The sequence below is a fragment of the Enhydra lutris genome, unplaced genomic scaffold, assembly GCF_002288905.1.
Source record: "Enhydra lutris kenyoni isolate GAN:26980312 unplaced genomic scaffold, ASM228890v2 scaffoldscaffold13, whole genome shotgun sequence".
NCBI lineage: Eukaryota > Metazoa > Chordata > Mammalia > Carnivora > Mustelidae > Enhydra > Enhydra lutris.
In genome coordinates this window covers 17,226,559-17,242,607 of record NW_019154097.1, presented here as the reverse complement: position 1 = coordinate 17,242,607, position 16,049 = coordinate 17,226,559, and the positions used below count along the sequence as shown (strand labels likewise).

Below are 16,049 nucleotides of genomic sequence, written 5' to 3'. Positions count from 1 at the left end.
CCAGGTGGTCCCACACCTGACTACAGGCGACAGGGAAAGTCAGTAGAGGCAGGTTAGGGCCATGGAAGGGAAGGGGGAACAGAAGAAAGAACCACTCCTGCCAGGATGGGGCCAGGTAGCCAGGGCCCTTCTCCCACCCTTCACAGGTTCAAGGCCAATGCCGCCACATAGGGAGGGAAGTTCTGCCCAGCCTTGTTACCCTGGGAGGCTGAAGAAATGGCAGTTTTCTGATTCAGAGTAAAAACACAGGCCTTAGAAAAGTTTCCTAAACACCAGATGATGGCCTTATGATGTGTGTTGTGACCTGGAGCCCTGGCCACCAACGGGCTCATTCTCACCAGGGACCTGGTCCCAATGTTAGCACTCTTGGTGGAGCAGCTTTTAAGAAAGGCCCAAGCAGGGAACCTGGAGGACCGGCTGGGAAGGGGAGGAGCCAGGCCAACTGTAGAAGACTAAAAATGGTGAGTTGAGAAACCATCCTTGAAAAAGGAGGCAGACAAGCCTGGGGACGTGCACCTCCTCAAGGCCCAGCACAGTGAGCTGCTCCTTCTTTCTGATGGCCTCACACGCCAACACATCGCGTCTCCCAGTGAGCCTGTGTTCGTGAAACCCACTAAGCTGACCGGGATAAGATTCTTCTAAAGAATGGGGGCAGAGAACACTTCCACTTACCTCCATCCGCATTGGAGAAGCTCTGTGGAAACAAAAGCAGGGCAGAGCGTTACTCACATGTGGGGACACAATCCCTCAACCATCTAACCTGTCTCTCTCCCCCAGGTCCAGAATTTGACTGTGGTGCCTAAACCCAATACTCTCTTTTCTTTTGGGAAATGTGTTTGGGATCTTGAAATTTAAGGGAAAGTTTGGTCATTTCCACCTCATACTGAGTTTCTCCCGGTAGGGATTTATGTCAATTACGCAGCAAATACCCTTGGTTGTGTGGGAGAAGTGACATCGGAAAATCCCATCTTAAAATTAATTTGGTTGGATTGTTTCTTCCGTCTGTGTAGCTGGGTGACAAAATGGAAGGAAGGTCCTGAGATGTTCAGAGACTGCTGGCTTTATGGGTTCTCTCCTATGTGCTACAGGGCACCACCTGTTTCCATAGTGTTTACACTCTGTTTATTCGGTATTTATATCCATTGGATATGGTTTTTGCCTCTGGCCTTTTTATAAAGGAAAGATTTAGATTGAAGCCACAAGGAACAGGTCTAATCTGCTTCATAAGAATTGGCTTTGGAGGGTGCCTGGGTGGCTCAGTGGGTTAAGGCCTCTGCCTTCAGCTCAGATCATGATCCCAGGGTCCTGGGATTGAGCCCTGCATCAGGCTCTTTGCTCAGCGGGGAGCCTGCTTCCCTTCCTCTCTCTCTGCCTGCCTCTCTGCCTTCTTGTGATCTCTGTCTGTCAAATAAATAATAAATAAAATCTTAAAAAAAAAAAAAAAAAGAATTAGCTTAGGAATTCTGAAGTCCAAGGGGAGAGGACTTTTCAGGAACCAGGCATATGAAGGGTTTGGATAATAGGTGGATGGGGCTGATTTACAGGCTCTTGTCTGTGCTTCCCCGCAGACAAGGTGGTCCCACACCTGATTATAGGCCACTGTCAGGGTCAGAGATGGCCAGGTCCTCACACACCCGCACCGCATTTCATGGAGTGTGGGGCTCAGACATCTCATCAGTACTAACTGGCCTTGTCCCCACTGGTGCCAATTTGCTAGAGCTCACTTCCCCTGGGATATAATCTCAAGAAATCACATTTGTTTTTTATTTGTTTGTTTTTTTTTTTTACCTTCTGAAAGTCCTTAAAGGATTTTTCTGTCTCCTTTAGTTTCTCTAGGATGATTTGCTCTTTGGCAGATATCTGGGACTCTTCACTTTCTAGCGCTTGTATTTCCTGCTCCAGCCTGGAAAACACACAAACAGAGAACAGGGTCCTTTATTGTCCTGCCACTCCTGGGCCGGAAAGCAGATCCTTCCTGTGGGGTGACTTCCTGGCAGTCTCCGTCTCCCGGTGTAATACCAGGCCAGAGCACCCCACAGAGCACCCTGTGTGTTCAGCTCTGCCAGGTCGCAGACAGTGATCAAAGGAAAACATCCCAGAGTGACCGCCCCTCACTCAGTGCCACTGCTTTGTGATACGCTCGGGCGTGTCCCCCTGGAACTCTGTTAGTGTGCCCATTCTTAATCTGGCGGTAGATATTCTTACACAGCATAGAGCATAAGGGCCGAAGGAAAATAGATTCCTACTCTCCTAGTCATCTCAGAACAACTGTTCTTCTTTCTCAAAGAAAATAGGTTGCCACAGGCTAGTGGGCAATATCCTTGCAGGCCTGCTGTCATCGCCCTCAGTGGCCCGTCCTCTTCTGCCCCAAAGAACGGGGAAAGGGGGGGGTAACTGAGACAATTGGAACTTTCTCAGTTGTCACGGCCATCCTAGGTATTTTCTGAAAGGGAAAACCGGGCACTGACAAGAGACCCTGGGAATATTCCAGAACAGTTTCAATCTGGGAGAGGTCTCAGTCGCTAATTCTTTCAATGAAATGATAGTATTAAATGTTAGCTTTTATTGAGTACTAAATCCGTGGTGAGAACAGAGCTCAGAATTCACACAGTGGATTTTAACTTTCCCAATGACCTTCTGAGTAGGGAATCCCCATTTTATGGATGAGACCAGTAAGACTTGGTAAAGGGGCCAGTTGATTGCTACAGAGCCTTGAGGCAAGAACTCAAGCCAGAAGTCAAACTCTAGACCCTACTCCTGACCGTGGTGTTAACCTCTTACCACATGGGTTCTGTAGTATCTCTAGTAGTTCCTGCCTTGCGAAACATTGCTTAAGTTGGCACCCTAGTGTAGTGCTGTCACACAGCAATGTCCTAAGGGTTATGAAGGGTTGGATGTTCCCCTGTCTAAAGATTTATTTGACCTGAACATATTTGTTTGCTCATTCAATTTTGCTTTTAGTTTCTTTCCCCTCTGCCATGCTGAAAGCTTTGCTGCAGAGTCTGTGCCCATCTGAATCTGTCCTACCACCACCCACTTCCATCTTCTAATCTGCTGGTGGGAACTGGCTAACCAAGTCTTTTCAACTAAGACCTAAGAGGAGGAGTCCAGAATGAGATCTTCAGAGGGGTAAGGGACACCAAGCTACAAGCATGGGTCTGTTTAGGGATACACTGTGCCCTTAGAGGTTTCCTTCCTGGACATCTGAGAAATGACCTGTGGATAGATGAGACTTTGTAGCAATTACTTTGGGCTATGAAGACAAACTCTATGTACAATCATCTTCTCTCCAAACGAACACAGATATATTTATCATTTCACTCCCGGTAGAAGTGAAAGACTTTATAACAACTTAGGTGGCCCTCCAGTAGCTAGCCTCCCGTGCCAACATGGTCTACACTCTGGACAAGAGCTACTCCTTATTTGCCCATTTGTGCCCCACGTTTTTCCCTCCTCCGAGAAACCCACCTCAAAACCCTAACCATTCTTGAAGTCTCAGCACAGATACCAGCCACCCTATGAGGCTTTCACAGAGGCAGCACCAGGAAATAACACTGCCCTCATTTATTAGCACATTATTTTGGCTTATCAGAGGTCTTTTCAAGTCTACTCCATGTTAGAGCCATGGTTTTCAACCGGGGTGATTTTTTTCCCCCAGGTGATAGCTGGCAATGTGTGCCGACATTCTGGTTGTCCACGACTCAAGGAGAGTGGGGGATGGTGCCCCTGGCATCTGGTGGGTACTGGGGTCAGGGATGCTGCTGAACCCCCAACAATGCCCAGAACAGCCTCCCACCACAAAGAATTATCTGGCCCCAAATCTCAATAGTGCTGAGGTCTAGCAACTCTCAACCCCACACGACAGCACATAGAAATCATTCGTCTCCCCCTCTAGATAGTTCATTCATTGTGGGGCTGGAAGGCTCAAGTGCTCAATGTAACGTATGTCGAAAGAGTCAAAGAAACGAAACCAAGTTGCAAAAAGACGTGGCTCAGCCAAATGAGACCTCTAGGATTTCTGAGGCCAAGATGAGTTCTTCAGCAAGCCTGGATTTGATAGGCTGTGTGCGGGCTGAGATGCAAACAGAATCCATAGGAGATGGGGCCGAGTGACACAGACATCTAAACAAAAAGATAGGGGTGCCTGGGTGGCTCCGTGGGTTAAGCCTCTGCCTTCGGCTCAGGTCATGATCTCAGGGTCCTGGGATCAAGCCCTGCATTGGGCTCTCTGCTCAACAGGGAGCCTGCTTCCCCCTCTCTCTCTGCCTGCCCCTCTGCCTACTTGTGATCTCTCTCTCTCTGTCAAATAAATAAATAAAATCAAAAAAATAATAGAACTCCTTTGTTGTTCCAGATGTGCCGCAAAATCTCCTCCCCACCTCTGTGTACATTATTCTGGGGGAATCAAGGAAAGGGATATGAGTGTGCAACAGGAACAACACACATGGGGCATGATGATCCAGAAATGGAACTAGCTCAATGGGTAGAGGAACACTAGAGGAGGCTTCCTGAGAAGATTGGATGATAGTACTCGCCTGCTGTGTTCTGAGCAGACTGAATCACAGAGGACAGAGTTCTTCAGCAGGTATGTGGGACGCTGGTAGAGTCTATCAGTCTCAAACATATTCCCTCCCCCCCTCTTCACCTCTGTGGGAAGTGGATACATCCCTGACCCACTGATGTTGGTCTTGGTCACGTGCTTTCGTCTCATGGTGGGTGGGTTGTACTTCCCTGCCCCTGGACGATGGGCTCAGCCATGTCATCTGCCTTAACCACTGGGATGCAGACACAACACAGGAGACACTTCGAAGGTGCTTGTGGAGCTGGCTCTGTCCTTGCGTGCCTTGACGGCACCAAGAGAAGAGCTTCTCTGTTCAGTGGCTGTCCCTTCAGCCTTGGCCTTGGGAAAAACACATGGGGAGTAGACCGGAGCCCAAACCAGAGTAAGACGCCAAGCCCAGTCAGAACTATACCTGAAATTAGAGCTGCTTAGCGGAGCCCAGCCTAGATCAGCAAATACCAGTGTAGTCACTGGAGTGTGAGCAATAATAAGTGACATTCGTTTTAAACCACTGAGTTTGTGGGACGCCTGGCGGCTCAGTTGGTTAAGCAGCTGTCATCAGCTCAGGTCACGATCCCAGCATCCCGGGATCGAGTCCCCCATCAGGCTCCTTGCTCAGCAGGGAGCCTGCTTCTTCCTCTGCCTCTGGCTGCCATTCTGACTGCCTGTGCTCTCTCTCTCTCTCTCTCTCTGACAAATAAATAAATAAAATCTTAAAAAAAAAAACACAGAGTTTGCGAGTAGTTGTATAGTACTATTACGGCAACAGCTGATACAGCTCAAATATTTATATATTATATGGGTACATGTTATATACATGTGTATTATATGACATACACCTGTGACTATATATATCCTAATAAAACATATCCCAATAATATATATAAATTTGGAATATGTGTGTGTATAGCCCAAGAAGGCCTGAAGCTGTAAGATTAGAAAGAATATAATCCACCCTCAACCCTCCTCCCCCCAGTCCTCAGAAAAATCTGGAGCAATACAGGACCCTCTGTCATGAGGAGTTAAGATTGAGAAAATAGGAAAACATCAGTGGTAGTTGCCTCTGGATAATGGTATATTGGGAAGTTTAATTTTGTTCTTCATAATTTTCAATATTTTCCCCAATTAAAAAAATCATATATTCCTTGTCTAACTAGAATAAAACAATAAGTAGCTTTAAAAAACAAAACCAAAAACCCTCCTTTGACCTAGTGCTGAGAAGGCAGCATTTCACAGACTGGGGCACGGGAAAGGAGCTAGCTTCTCCCAGGTCCCTGGAGGGTTAAAAGGACACACTCCAGAGTGGATTTCTATTCAACTCAACCAACACTTTCGGACCCTGTGTGGCTGGACTTGGAGCCGGGGATTCTAAAATAAATAAAATGGTGTTAAGAATGGCTGGCTGAAAAAAAGGGGGGGAAAAAAAGGCTGACTCTAAGTTGCTCTCATCTCCCAGTGAAGCAGCCCCAAGTGTTTAAGAATCCTCCGGGGACGGATGCCCACTGGATGACCGACTGTCTCCATAGCCTGCCCCCGGCTATATAGGTCAAGCACTAAAGATTTGGGTCATGATACTGCGTAACTGAGAAGGGGGAGAGAGAGAGAGAGAGCGAGACAGAGGGAGAGAAAGGGAGGGAGAGAAAGCAAAAAAACTCAACTTCTGCAGTAACAACAAATGAGTTTCCCTCAAAGGGGATGAACATGGGAAATCGACAGTTTGGTTAAGTGTAGGCAGGTCTGGTCCGAGTAGCAGATTTCCCTACCAGTGCACATGTGGGCTGGGGCCAGGTCCTGAGGGCGCTGAATGGCCCAGGCCGCCATCGTTCTATGGCAAACCTAAGTCCCAGAGCTGGGGAGCGTCCCAAGAAACGGAGCATCGTGGGGTTAATGAGAGTCATCCTAGCCGGGTTAGAGATGCTCCGGCTTTGTAGTTTCATGACTGAAATCTAAGGCAGTCTTGCCTGCAGGAGTCAAGTAGATATTGCTGAGCTAAAAATAAAGAATGGGCAGGAAGTGTAATTTACACGCCAGGTTAATCGAGGCTCTTAAGGCTGAGCCAGGTGCACAGGGCAGCCTCGGACCGGCTTGCTCGGTGTCCTCTGAGCACAAAGCAACCTGTAATGGGCAGTAAGCAGAGGGAACACACTGCACCTGTGCAGGCTTAATTTACCGGAGATAAAGTTGCAATCATGGCCAGATGGTCTTACACAGTCCCCCTAACCCCAGTGGACTTTCCCCGCAGGAAGATACGAAAGACCTCTGGCTCTGTGAGGCACATCAGTCACTCTCATTTCAAAATCCATTTATGCATCCATCCATCCATCCATCCAACTTTCTGCAAGCACCTTCATCCCATCAGGCCGTGCGCAGAGCCTCAGGGACAGAGAGCAAGGTCGGCCACGGTGTCGACTCCCGAGACCTCAGTCAAGTGACCAAAACAGCCAGGTAGACACATAACGTCACAAGACAACTCAAAAGGCACCTGGACTGTTAGCCCCAGATTTGTAGGAGTCTAAGGCCCTGCTGAGGTCACAGCCGAAAGCAATTTCCAACTGCCAGAGGGCGGTGAGAAACGCTTGACTGAGGAGGTGACATGGGAGCTGAGCCTTGAAGGATGCACTCACCAGGTGAACGAGAGAAGACATGCCAGGCCAAGGAGACAGCACAGGCCACGGCCCAGAATATAATGTGTCCCCGCTCCTCACCCAGGGGCATGTGGCCTCGTATGGCCTCTTCAGGCACCGCCAGCTCTACCCCCCCAGTGGACACGGCCCAGCACGATGGTCCCAGAGAGGTCCTCGGCATTTCTATCCCGCATCCCTCTGGCTCCTGCCCATGGCTCCTCCCCGTGGCTCAGTCGGTGCTTGCGTTTTGCTATGCCTTGTCTGGCCCAGAAATAAATACCAGATCTGAAGGGCTCTGAGGAGGACTGACCTCCCCTTCTCTGCAGTGGGAGAAAACAAGGCTCCAACAAGGAAGAGGCTGCCTGAGAGGGACCCTGGGCCGTGGATTCTCTAACTACTCTTTCCCCTGACCCTCTCTGCTACACCTCTAACCTTCTTACTTACAGGAGCCAGTAAAAGTTTCCTTCGTGTGGGCGGCTCTCTGTCCACTCCAAAAGAGTACAGACCAATGCAAACTGGGCTTCCACTGGTCTTACTGCCTGCAGAGGACTTTGCCTGATCCCTGTGGTATGCTTTGTTTTTGTTTCTCCATCAGTGGTGGTGAGAATAATCATTACGATACTCAGAATGCTAATATTGTGAGGGTTACGTATCTATTGCTTGTGTGCTACAACAATAGTAATGATTATAATTTCTGAGTGCTGACTGCGTGCCAGATGCTGTTTCTAAGTCTTTTACAAGCATTAAGATACTTAAGCTTCACAACAGTCCACAGATGAAGGAAATGAGGTGCGGAAGTGTCCCTGACTTGCCCAGGGTCACAAAGATAACTTGGGACCAGGATTCAGACCCCGGTGGTCTGGCTGGAGCACTGGTATTCTTTGCCACCTCTTTCCACTACCTCCCTATGACCGCTTCCTCTTTTTGCCCTGGTTTCCTGAAGAATGCATAATGCAACACAATGTATTTTTCATGCCCACAGAAGGTCAGGCGAGGAGTGGAAGCTATGGAATCTAATTGCTTTTCAGAAACATGAAGCCCCTGAGTGGCACTCAGCAGTCATCCTACCCCTTTCTGAAATCCTCCCCGCACGGGGAGCTCACCACCTCTAAAGGCAGTCCATTCCCTCTTCTGGCTGTGCTGACCTTCAGATCAGAGTGCCCCGATTTAGGCGACGTTCATTTCCCTATAGCATTCACTGTCTGAGCGCTATTGTTTGGAAGTGCAGAGGTCAAGTTCAGCAAACACCATGACTTCTAGGGGCTCCATTCTGGGTCATGGGAAGACCCAGGCAAATGGAACTTGCCACCCAGTGGGACAGGGGGCATTGATGATATGAGTTGGGGCCCAGGAGTGGGGAGGGGGTGGTAGGAGGAGTAGACAAGTAAGGTAAGAAGAGGAAGGGGGGCTTGTGGGCTTTCCCATGGAGGAACTCAGCCGTGAGTCAGCTGAGGCAAGAAGAGTGGTGAAGAAATGTTCACAGGTCTATTTCTTTCCTTTTTTTTTTAAGGTATTTTTTAAAAAATATTTTATTTATTTATCTGACAGAGATCACAAGTAGGCAGAGAGACAGGCAGAGAGAGAGGAGGAAGCAGGCTCCCTGCTGAGCAGAGAGCCTGATGCAGGACGCTGGGATCATGACCTGAGCCGAAGGCAGAGGCTTTAACCCACTGAGCCACCCAGGCGCCCAGGTCTATTTCTGAAGAAGCTCTAAGCCAGTGGAGTGAAACTTTACAGTTTTCCTCTCCACTGAGAAACCTGAGCCAGGGTGACACACACAAACCATGAAAGGCCAAACACGGCTGCTCATTGCCATGTCTTTTGAGTCTCAGTAAATTCTCCCAGAACAACGGGAGAGGCGGGCAGATGGCTGGGCCGCCGAATTGAGAGATCTTGTTCTCCTCTCTTGAACTACAGGTTCATAGTTGAGCAGTCAAGTGGGGCACCCGTCTGGCCAACCTCCCAGAACAAGAACCTCAGGAAGAATGTTTGTGTTCAGAGGAGAGGAGGGCTGCCCACATCTTCGTGTATCCAGCACAAGGGAACCCGTAACTGAGATCATTAGTTGTTCACTGATTTCCATCCTTTCTCGCATAGCAGTGTGATCCCTAAGGTTTAGCTAAGCTTAAAGCCATGCAGAATAACGACCACATTTCTTAGCCTCTTTTGTAGCCATGTACAGCGTATTCTGGCCAAAGGGATGTAAGTGGAAGCCCTGGAGGGAAGATTCTAGAACCTTCCTTAGCCCTTTCTTCTTCACCTCTTCCTTCATCATTCGGCCTGAAATGCACATGTGTGCAGAAGGAGCTCGAACTACCATCTCGAACTCTGAGGACAAGGATAGGAGAGGGAGAAACTGAAAGCAGCCCAGGGTCCCTGAGGAATTCAGAGAGATGGCCACCAGACTAGTCTTGACTGCCCACCTGTGGATTTTTACTGGAGGGAGAAATGAGCATCTTGTTTAAGCCAGTGTTATCGGGGATCCCTTCACCTGCAACCACATTTAATTCTAACCCATTCAAGACGTTAGGGTTGAATTTGAATGAACGCTTTTAGAAGTCTGCTGACGATGTGGGGACAGAGTTAATCACAGCCCAGAGCCTCATTAATGACTCAGCAGCAGCAGGAGGGAAGAATAAGCAATTGGCAAAGTTGGAATTCACCACTGCCTGTCAACTCTTGTCAATGGGGCTTGGCCAAAGCTGTGCTTGACCAACGGCCCTACCTCAAATCCCTGCCCCAGCCAAAGGCTCAGCAGGGAAGTTCCTGTGTTTTGCTCAGGGATAATCACCCATGTCTTAGCATCTCTTTGGTGTACTGTGACTGTGATGTTTGTGTCACTCTGACTCTCAGAGCCTTTGCTTACTGAATTAAGGCGAGAGAGAGGCAGTCCTTGCTGTCTGTGTATACTCGAAACAACTTTCCAGCTGAGCTGATCATCGGGACACATAAGACTTAATTAACAATATGGTGCTCATCAAAGACAATGAAGTTGCAATTACACAATGGAAACAGAAGACACATCCACATCGGATGTGGTTCAGAAGTGAGTGTGACAAGAGGCTAAGGGTGGCCCAGCTGCTGTGAACTGTGCCTGCCCCGGATCCCCGCTACTTGACTTTTGGGAACAACAACCAGCTCATCCACAGTCCTTCTGGAGTTTCCATGGGTTTGGTGGAACCATTCACTGATGAAAAGTTCCCACAACTCTAGCCATGGAGTAGAAATGTAACTAAACGAGACTGCCTGAACTCTTGCCCAGTCTGCCTCTTGAGAGGAGTGACCCAAGAAGGGAGAAACATCAAGGGGGAGATACTCCCCCAGCAGGATTCTGAAGAGTGCCCCATTACTTCCTGCTTCCTGGGTCCTCAGTTCTGCCCGAGGCCTAATCCTCTGATCCCTCCTCCATTCTTAGAATACTTAGCCTGTCTCTCTTTGCCCCCCACACCTGCCTTCTCTTTCCCAGTCTCTCTTTCTCTGTCTCTCTCAATACCTCAATCTCTGTTTCTGTATTCTAGGTGGAGCACTGGGAAGAATATTGTTTCTTTTCACACAGATAGATGCTACAAAATTCCTTTTCCATATTTCAGGAAGACAGTACATTTGTTTCTATGGCACTCCCCAAATATTTTTCATTTGTGACTCAATTTGCAAGGGAACAGCTTCCTTTTACTTAGATGAGCATATCTGGAATCACCCCAGATCATTTGGTATTTTACTATGACAAAAAAAGGTTAATGGCTCTTAAATAAACAGAGGATTTCCACTTCTCCTTCTAACACAACAGGACCTTCCCTGACTGCAAGGTGTCAGTGGAAACTCATGCCCATTTCGTTTTTTGGCTTTTTTTTTTCCATGTCATCCCTGAGACAGAAATAATGGCAGAGAAGAGAATGGTGCCATCAAGAATTCTTAAAATCCAGCTCATATCCTTTCCCTTGTTAAAAAGCTCTTGGTGGCTCTCCATTCACTCTTTCCTGGACCCAAACTTCTTAGGCAGGAAGTTTACACCCTCCATGCTCTGCTCTAACCCCTTCCCAGCCTTATGCCCTCCCTACAGTTCCAACCAGAACAGATAATACGCCGCCCTGTGAAAAAGCCAGGAATGACTCCCTACTCTCAACCCCATCTAACATACCTAACAGTCAAAACCCAGTCCAAAGCCTGTCTTTTTAGTAATGTTTTTCTTAAGTCATTTTAACCTGTTGTGTTCACTCCCCCCACCATAACATTGCTAGCCCTGTTAAGTTTTTGGTATACACCATCTGATAATAGTGTTAGAGATGTGTTTACCCTACCCAACCTTATCTGTACCACCCTGCTCCTGAGGACAGACTTACCGAGATGTAGGACTATATATTGTTTTGGTCCCTGTACATATATGTTGAGTGAATGAAAAGCAAGACAAGGCAAGAACACACTTCAAGGATTCCATAGTGAAACTAACTTGGAGATAGTACTTTTCAATATGTTTTTTTTTAATCTTGTCTTGGTTTTGCTACTTTCCCCCCTCCAGATACACTAATTTGTATATACATTGAGAAAAAAAATTAATATTGGATTGACTTATCTCTTGATCTAAGTATACAGCTGGGACATATTAACACTTCTCATTACTGACTTTGGTGCAACCAAACAGACTCCCAAATAAATATTAATGCAAATGTCTCTCTCCCTAAGTTTTCCTTATCCCACAGAGACCAGCCTATCTCCCCCTGTCTTGTGTATTTATTCCATCTGTAATCACACGGCTCACACCACCAGAATCTGTGCAAGTTGATTTTTGCTACAGGAAATCACGTCCAAGCTTGTGCTGAGCACTGATTTCTTGGGTGTGATTCCTGTCTGAGCCACTTTCATCAGAAATAAAGAGTTTTGATTACACGACAGTAAGATGAATCTCCTTTCAAAGCAACACATTTCTCAGTGGCTTAAACCCTTTCTAGCCCGAGAAGCATCTCTTTTTGTAAAAAGAGGAAAGAAGTCTCATCCAGCCTTCTACCTCCTGACTCTGACTCAGAGATTCTCCTGTTCAAGGCCAGTGCCTCTACATGTGCACCTGACCTTGCAGATTCCTCTGGGATGGCACTCCATCAATTATCCCCTCCCCTTATGGCTTCAACCTCTCCCCAGATGCCTCCTTTCCTTTAGTCCATAAACAAGAATAAATTTTCTCACATTAAAAATAGGTGAACTTCTTATGACCCTGCATCCTGTTTGAGTTACTGCTAAATCTCTCTCCCAGATTCCCCTGACGGCACTCACCTCCGGCTGCTTCAAACCCCTCGTATCCCCATCACCGTCCAACTTGCTCCCCTCTACTTTCTGCCCCCACCACTGTGTTGTATCTGGTCTTGTTCCCGTCTGAGACGTCCTAACAGCGGAGTCTCACGGATACTCTTCAGGGTGAATCTATTAGCTTTCCCATGTTTAAACTACTGTGGACCATCCCTCCTCCCCCTCAGAGGCCATGACACTGGATTCTCAATGTGTTCCTCTTCCCGCCTTTATTCAATGTTTATCTGGCTCACCGTCCTCGCTAGACATTTTATCCTTGGCCAATCACATCATTGCTCATGGTTTGATTCCCACGACATGCTGACCTCTACCTAACCTGTACCTTCAGCCTCTCTCCTAGACTCCAGCCTCTGTACGCAATTGCATCTGCCGGGTCTCCACGGGGATGGTCCACAGGTACTCCAAACCCAACACAGGCGGGACCAAACTCATTTTTCTCCATGAAGCTGTTCCTCCCTCCGGCATTCTTTACCTCAGTTCCCCCCGCCCTTTTTTTTTTAAAGATTTTATTTATTTATTTGACAGACAGAGATCACAAGTAGGCAGAGCAGCAGGCAGGGGGGTGGGGCGGAAGCAGTCTCCCTGCTGAATAGAGAGCCCGATGCGAGGCTCAATCCCAGGACCCTGAGATCATGACCTGAGTCCAAGGCAGAGGCTTTAACCCACTGAGCCACCCAGGCACCCCTTTACCTCAGTTCCTGGTACCACCCCCAATCCATTCTACTTAAGATAGAAACCTGGATGTTATCTTGACCTCCGACTTGCCCCTCTCTGCTAATCACCACACATGTGTAGTAGCACTAAATCCTGTCGATTTGCCCCACAAATCTCTTCCATATCTCTTCCTCCTCAGTCCTGTGATAGCTCTCTCCTCTTTCTCCCTAATGCCTACAGCAATCTTCCCATCAATCTCTTTGCCCCTACCCAGCCTTATCGCCCTCCAATCCAACACCCCAGTTGCATCCCCCTGCTAGAAACTCCTCACAGGCTCTCTGCTCTAAGTCCATTAGTCTACAGACTCCCAGCCTCCCACTTATCTCCAGGACCATGACTTTCTTAAAGATCCATGCACACAGGATACTCTTTCTTGCCTTAACACCTTTGCTCCTACCACTGCCTCTGCCTGAACTGCCTTATCTCCCCATTCCCCTTCCCCTGGGTAATTACTGTGCATTAAGAATCTGCTTGGGTAGCCTCTCTTTCTGAAAGTCGTCCCTGATACCTTTCGCCACCTTATCCTGTGGACATATTTCTTTCTTTCTTTTTTTTTTAAGATTTTATTTATCTATTGGACAGAGGGAGAGAGATCACAAGTAGGCAGAACAGCAGGCAGAGAGAAAGAGGGAAGCAGGCTCCCCGCTGAGCAGAGAGCCTGATGCAGGGCTCCATCCCAGGACCCTGAGATCATGACCTGAGCCAAAGGCAGAGGCTTAACCCACTGAGCCACCCAGATGCCCCGTGTGGACATATTTCTACCACTGATTTTCCCCCATCATATTTGAATCACTTGTTTATGGATTTGAGGTTCCTTTCCCAACTCCCTTTTGCAAAACTCTTAAAGAGAATAACCATCTCTTCTTTAGCTTTCTCCAAATATGGCTTCTAGCATCGAGCTAGTTTACCTCCAGCAAGAAACAGGGCTCAGGGAAAGTCTCAAGAAATGCTGGTGGAGGAAAGACACGCTTCAGTGAATGTGTAAATTGTTTCTCAACTGGCAGCAGCCTCAAGGCAGACCCTTTGGCTCAATGCCTTCAGTCAAAAATGATTCTTGAAAGAATAAATTCAAATTAATGGAAACTCAAGACTTAGTAAAAAGAACAGACTGAGAAGCAACTTGTCTTGCTTTCTCTGAGATCAGAAAATGCAGGAGGGAACTGCTGTATTTTCTAGACTTTTCACTCGCTCAAATATATCTCAAATAGATCATTTCCCCTGACCCCAGGTATGTGTGTGTGCATGCATGCGTGTGTGTGTGTGTGTGTGTGTGTACACGTGTGCATGTGTGATGCACTGTTCTTTACTCTGGGGCTCACCTATAGAAAACTACAGGTACAGGGTACACAGCTATGCAGGAACTGGGCCAGAATGACGGAGAGTCTCAGCATTAACTTTGTCTCACCCTATGATTCTCTCTGGGTTTGCCCTTCATGCAGGAAGCATCTGGGCTTTCATATCTGATTGTGAAAATTGTTTATGTGGCACATTCCTCTCAACCAAATCCCTGTTTACTCATTGTTTGTTTCTAAATCCAGCACTCTGTGATAGCTTTCCTGCTGAGTTAGAGTTCCCCATTAGCCCCTGAGAGAGCATGTGTGTGTGTTTGTGTGTGTGTGTGTGTGTGTGTGTACGTGTATGGACCCACATGGCTTCAGCCACAGCTTTTATCAATGCCCATACTGGGGCTAATCAACATATTTTTGCCTGTTATCTGTATGGGAGGTTATGCTGAGGAGACTGACTGAGCTTTCCGGATACTTGAATTTGCGTCTTAGTGAGTCATTCATCAGAAAAAAATTATTTAATGTCCAACAGTAGTAGTGGTAACAATAGCTAACATTTATGGAGCATTTACCATGAGCCAGACAACGTGCTAAGTTGTTCATAAGCATTATTCAGTTGTCTGCAAACTGCACAGTAGCTATTTCTATCATCTGCACTTGATGGATGGTCTGCTGGAGGCTCGGAGAGGTTGGGGAACTGGTGGCCCATCAACAGTGAGGGGCAGAGCTGGGATCCAAACTTAGGTCTGCCTGTTGCTGGAGCCTAGGGTAGGTAGTAGGCTGTCCTGGGCTGCCTCCTTCCAAGGACAAATGAAACTGTTCCTACTCTAACAGTTGTATTTCCTCTTATTGGTGTAGAGTTTTCTTGTCCAATGTCTTGATCAGATAGATTGGCTCTGATTGAGGCCTGAGTGGACTGGGAGACCCTCCTGCTTCTGCTACCCCATCCTTGCCTTGGCTGGGCCTGCCCACAGAACAGAACATGGTCTGGAAACCACTGCTCCTTGAGAGGAGAAAGAGCATCTGGTGTATTACTCCGCCCCCCACAGTGCCTCCAGGAGTGCTGTGTACACAGCCAGGGCTCCATCAATGTCTACCACAGGCGTGGGGTTCTGAGGGGCCCTGCTGCCTATGGCCACCGACTGTCCGAACTTCCATGAGCTGCCTGACAGGTCAACAAAGGACAGAAGGCACCTCTGGCCTCTGAGCCTTGGAGGAGAGAACATTCTCCATCTGGAAGATACAGGTGACAGGTGAATTGTGCCTCAAGGGGCGTCTCAGAAGGAGGCTGGCCCCAGGAGCCATGAGAGGGGCTGGGAGACTTGACACACCCAAACCATCTCCCTCAAGGGACCGTACTCTTATGTTTTATTGAGGTTTTTTGTTTGTTTGTTTGTTTTGTTTTTTGTTTTTGGTAACCATGTTTTCCATGCTTGATCTTACCAGGTGACAGTTCCTCTTCTGTGGAGAAATTTGTCATCCCACTGGGATAATTCCAAAGTTATTCTAAGAGTTCCTGCTCAGAACAAATCAAGCCAATCAGGAAGCGCCTCCATATGGGCCGAG

The 16,049-nt window shown here is 47.7% G+C and overlaps 1 protein-coding gene across 1 annotated transcript in view; it reads right to left on the bottom strand.

Annotated features, from left to right (window-relative positions):
* Positions 1-16,049, bottom strand: part of LOC111146265 (paralemmin 2) — a 136,194-nt gene that overhangs the window by 17,621 nt on the left and 102,524 nt on the right. Inside the window, exons 4-5 of the mRNA XM_022501740.1 lie at positions 1,789-1,903; positions 673-694 (exon numbers count right to left, since the gene is read on the bottom strand). Coding sequence (XP_022357448.1) covers positions 673-694; positions 1,789-1,903 — 137 coding nt within the window. The remainder of the gene's footprint in view (positions 1-672; positions 695-1,788; positions 1,904-16,049) is intronic.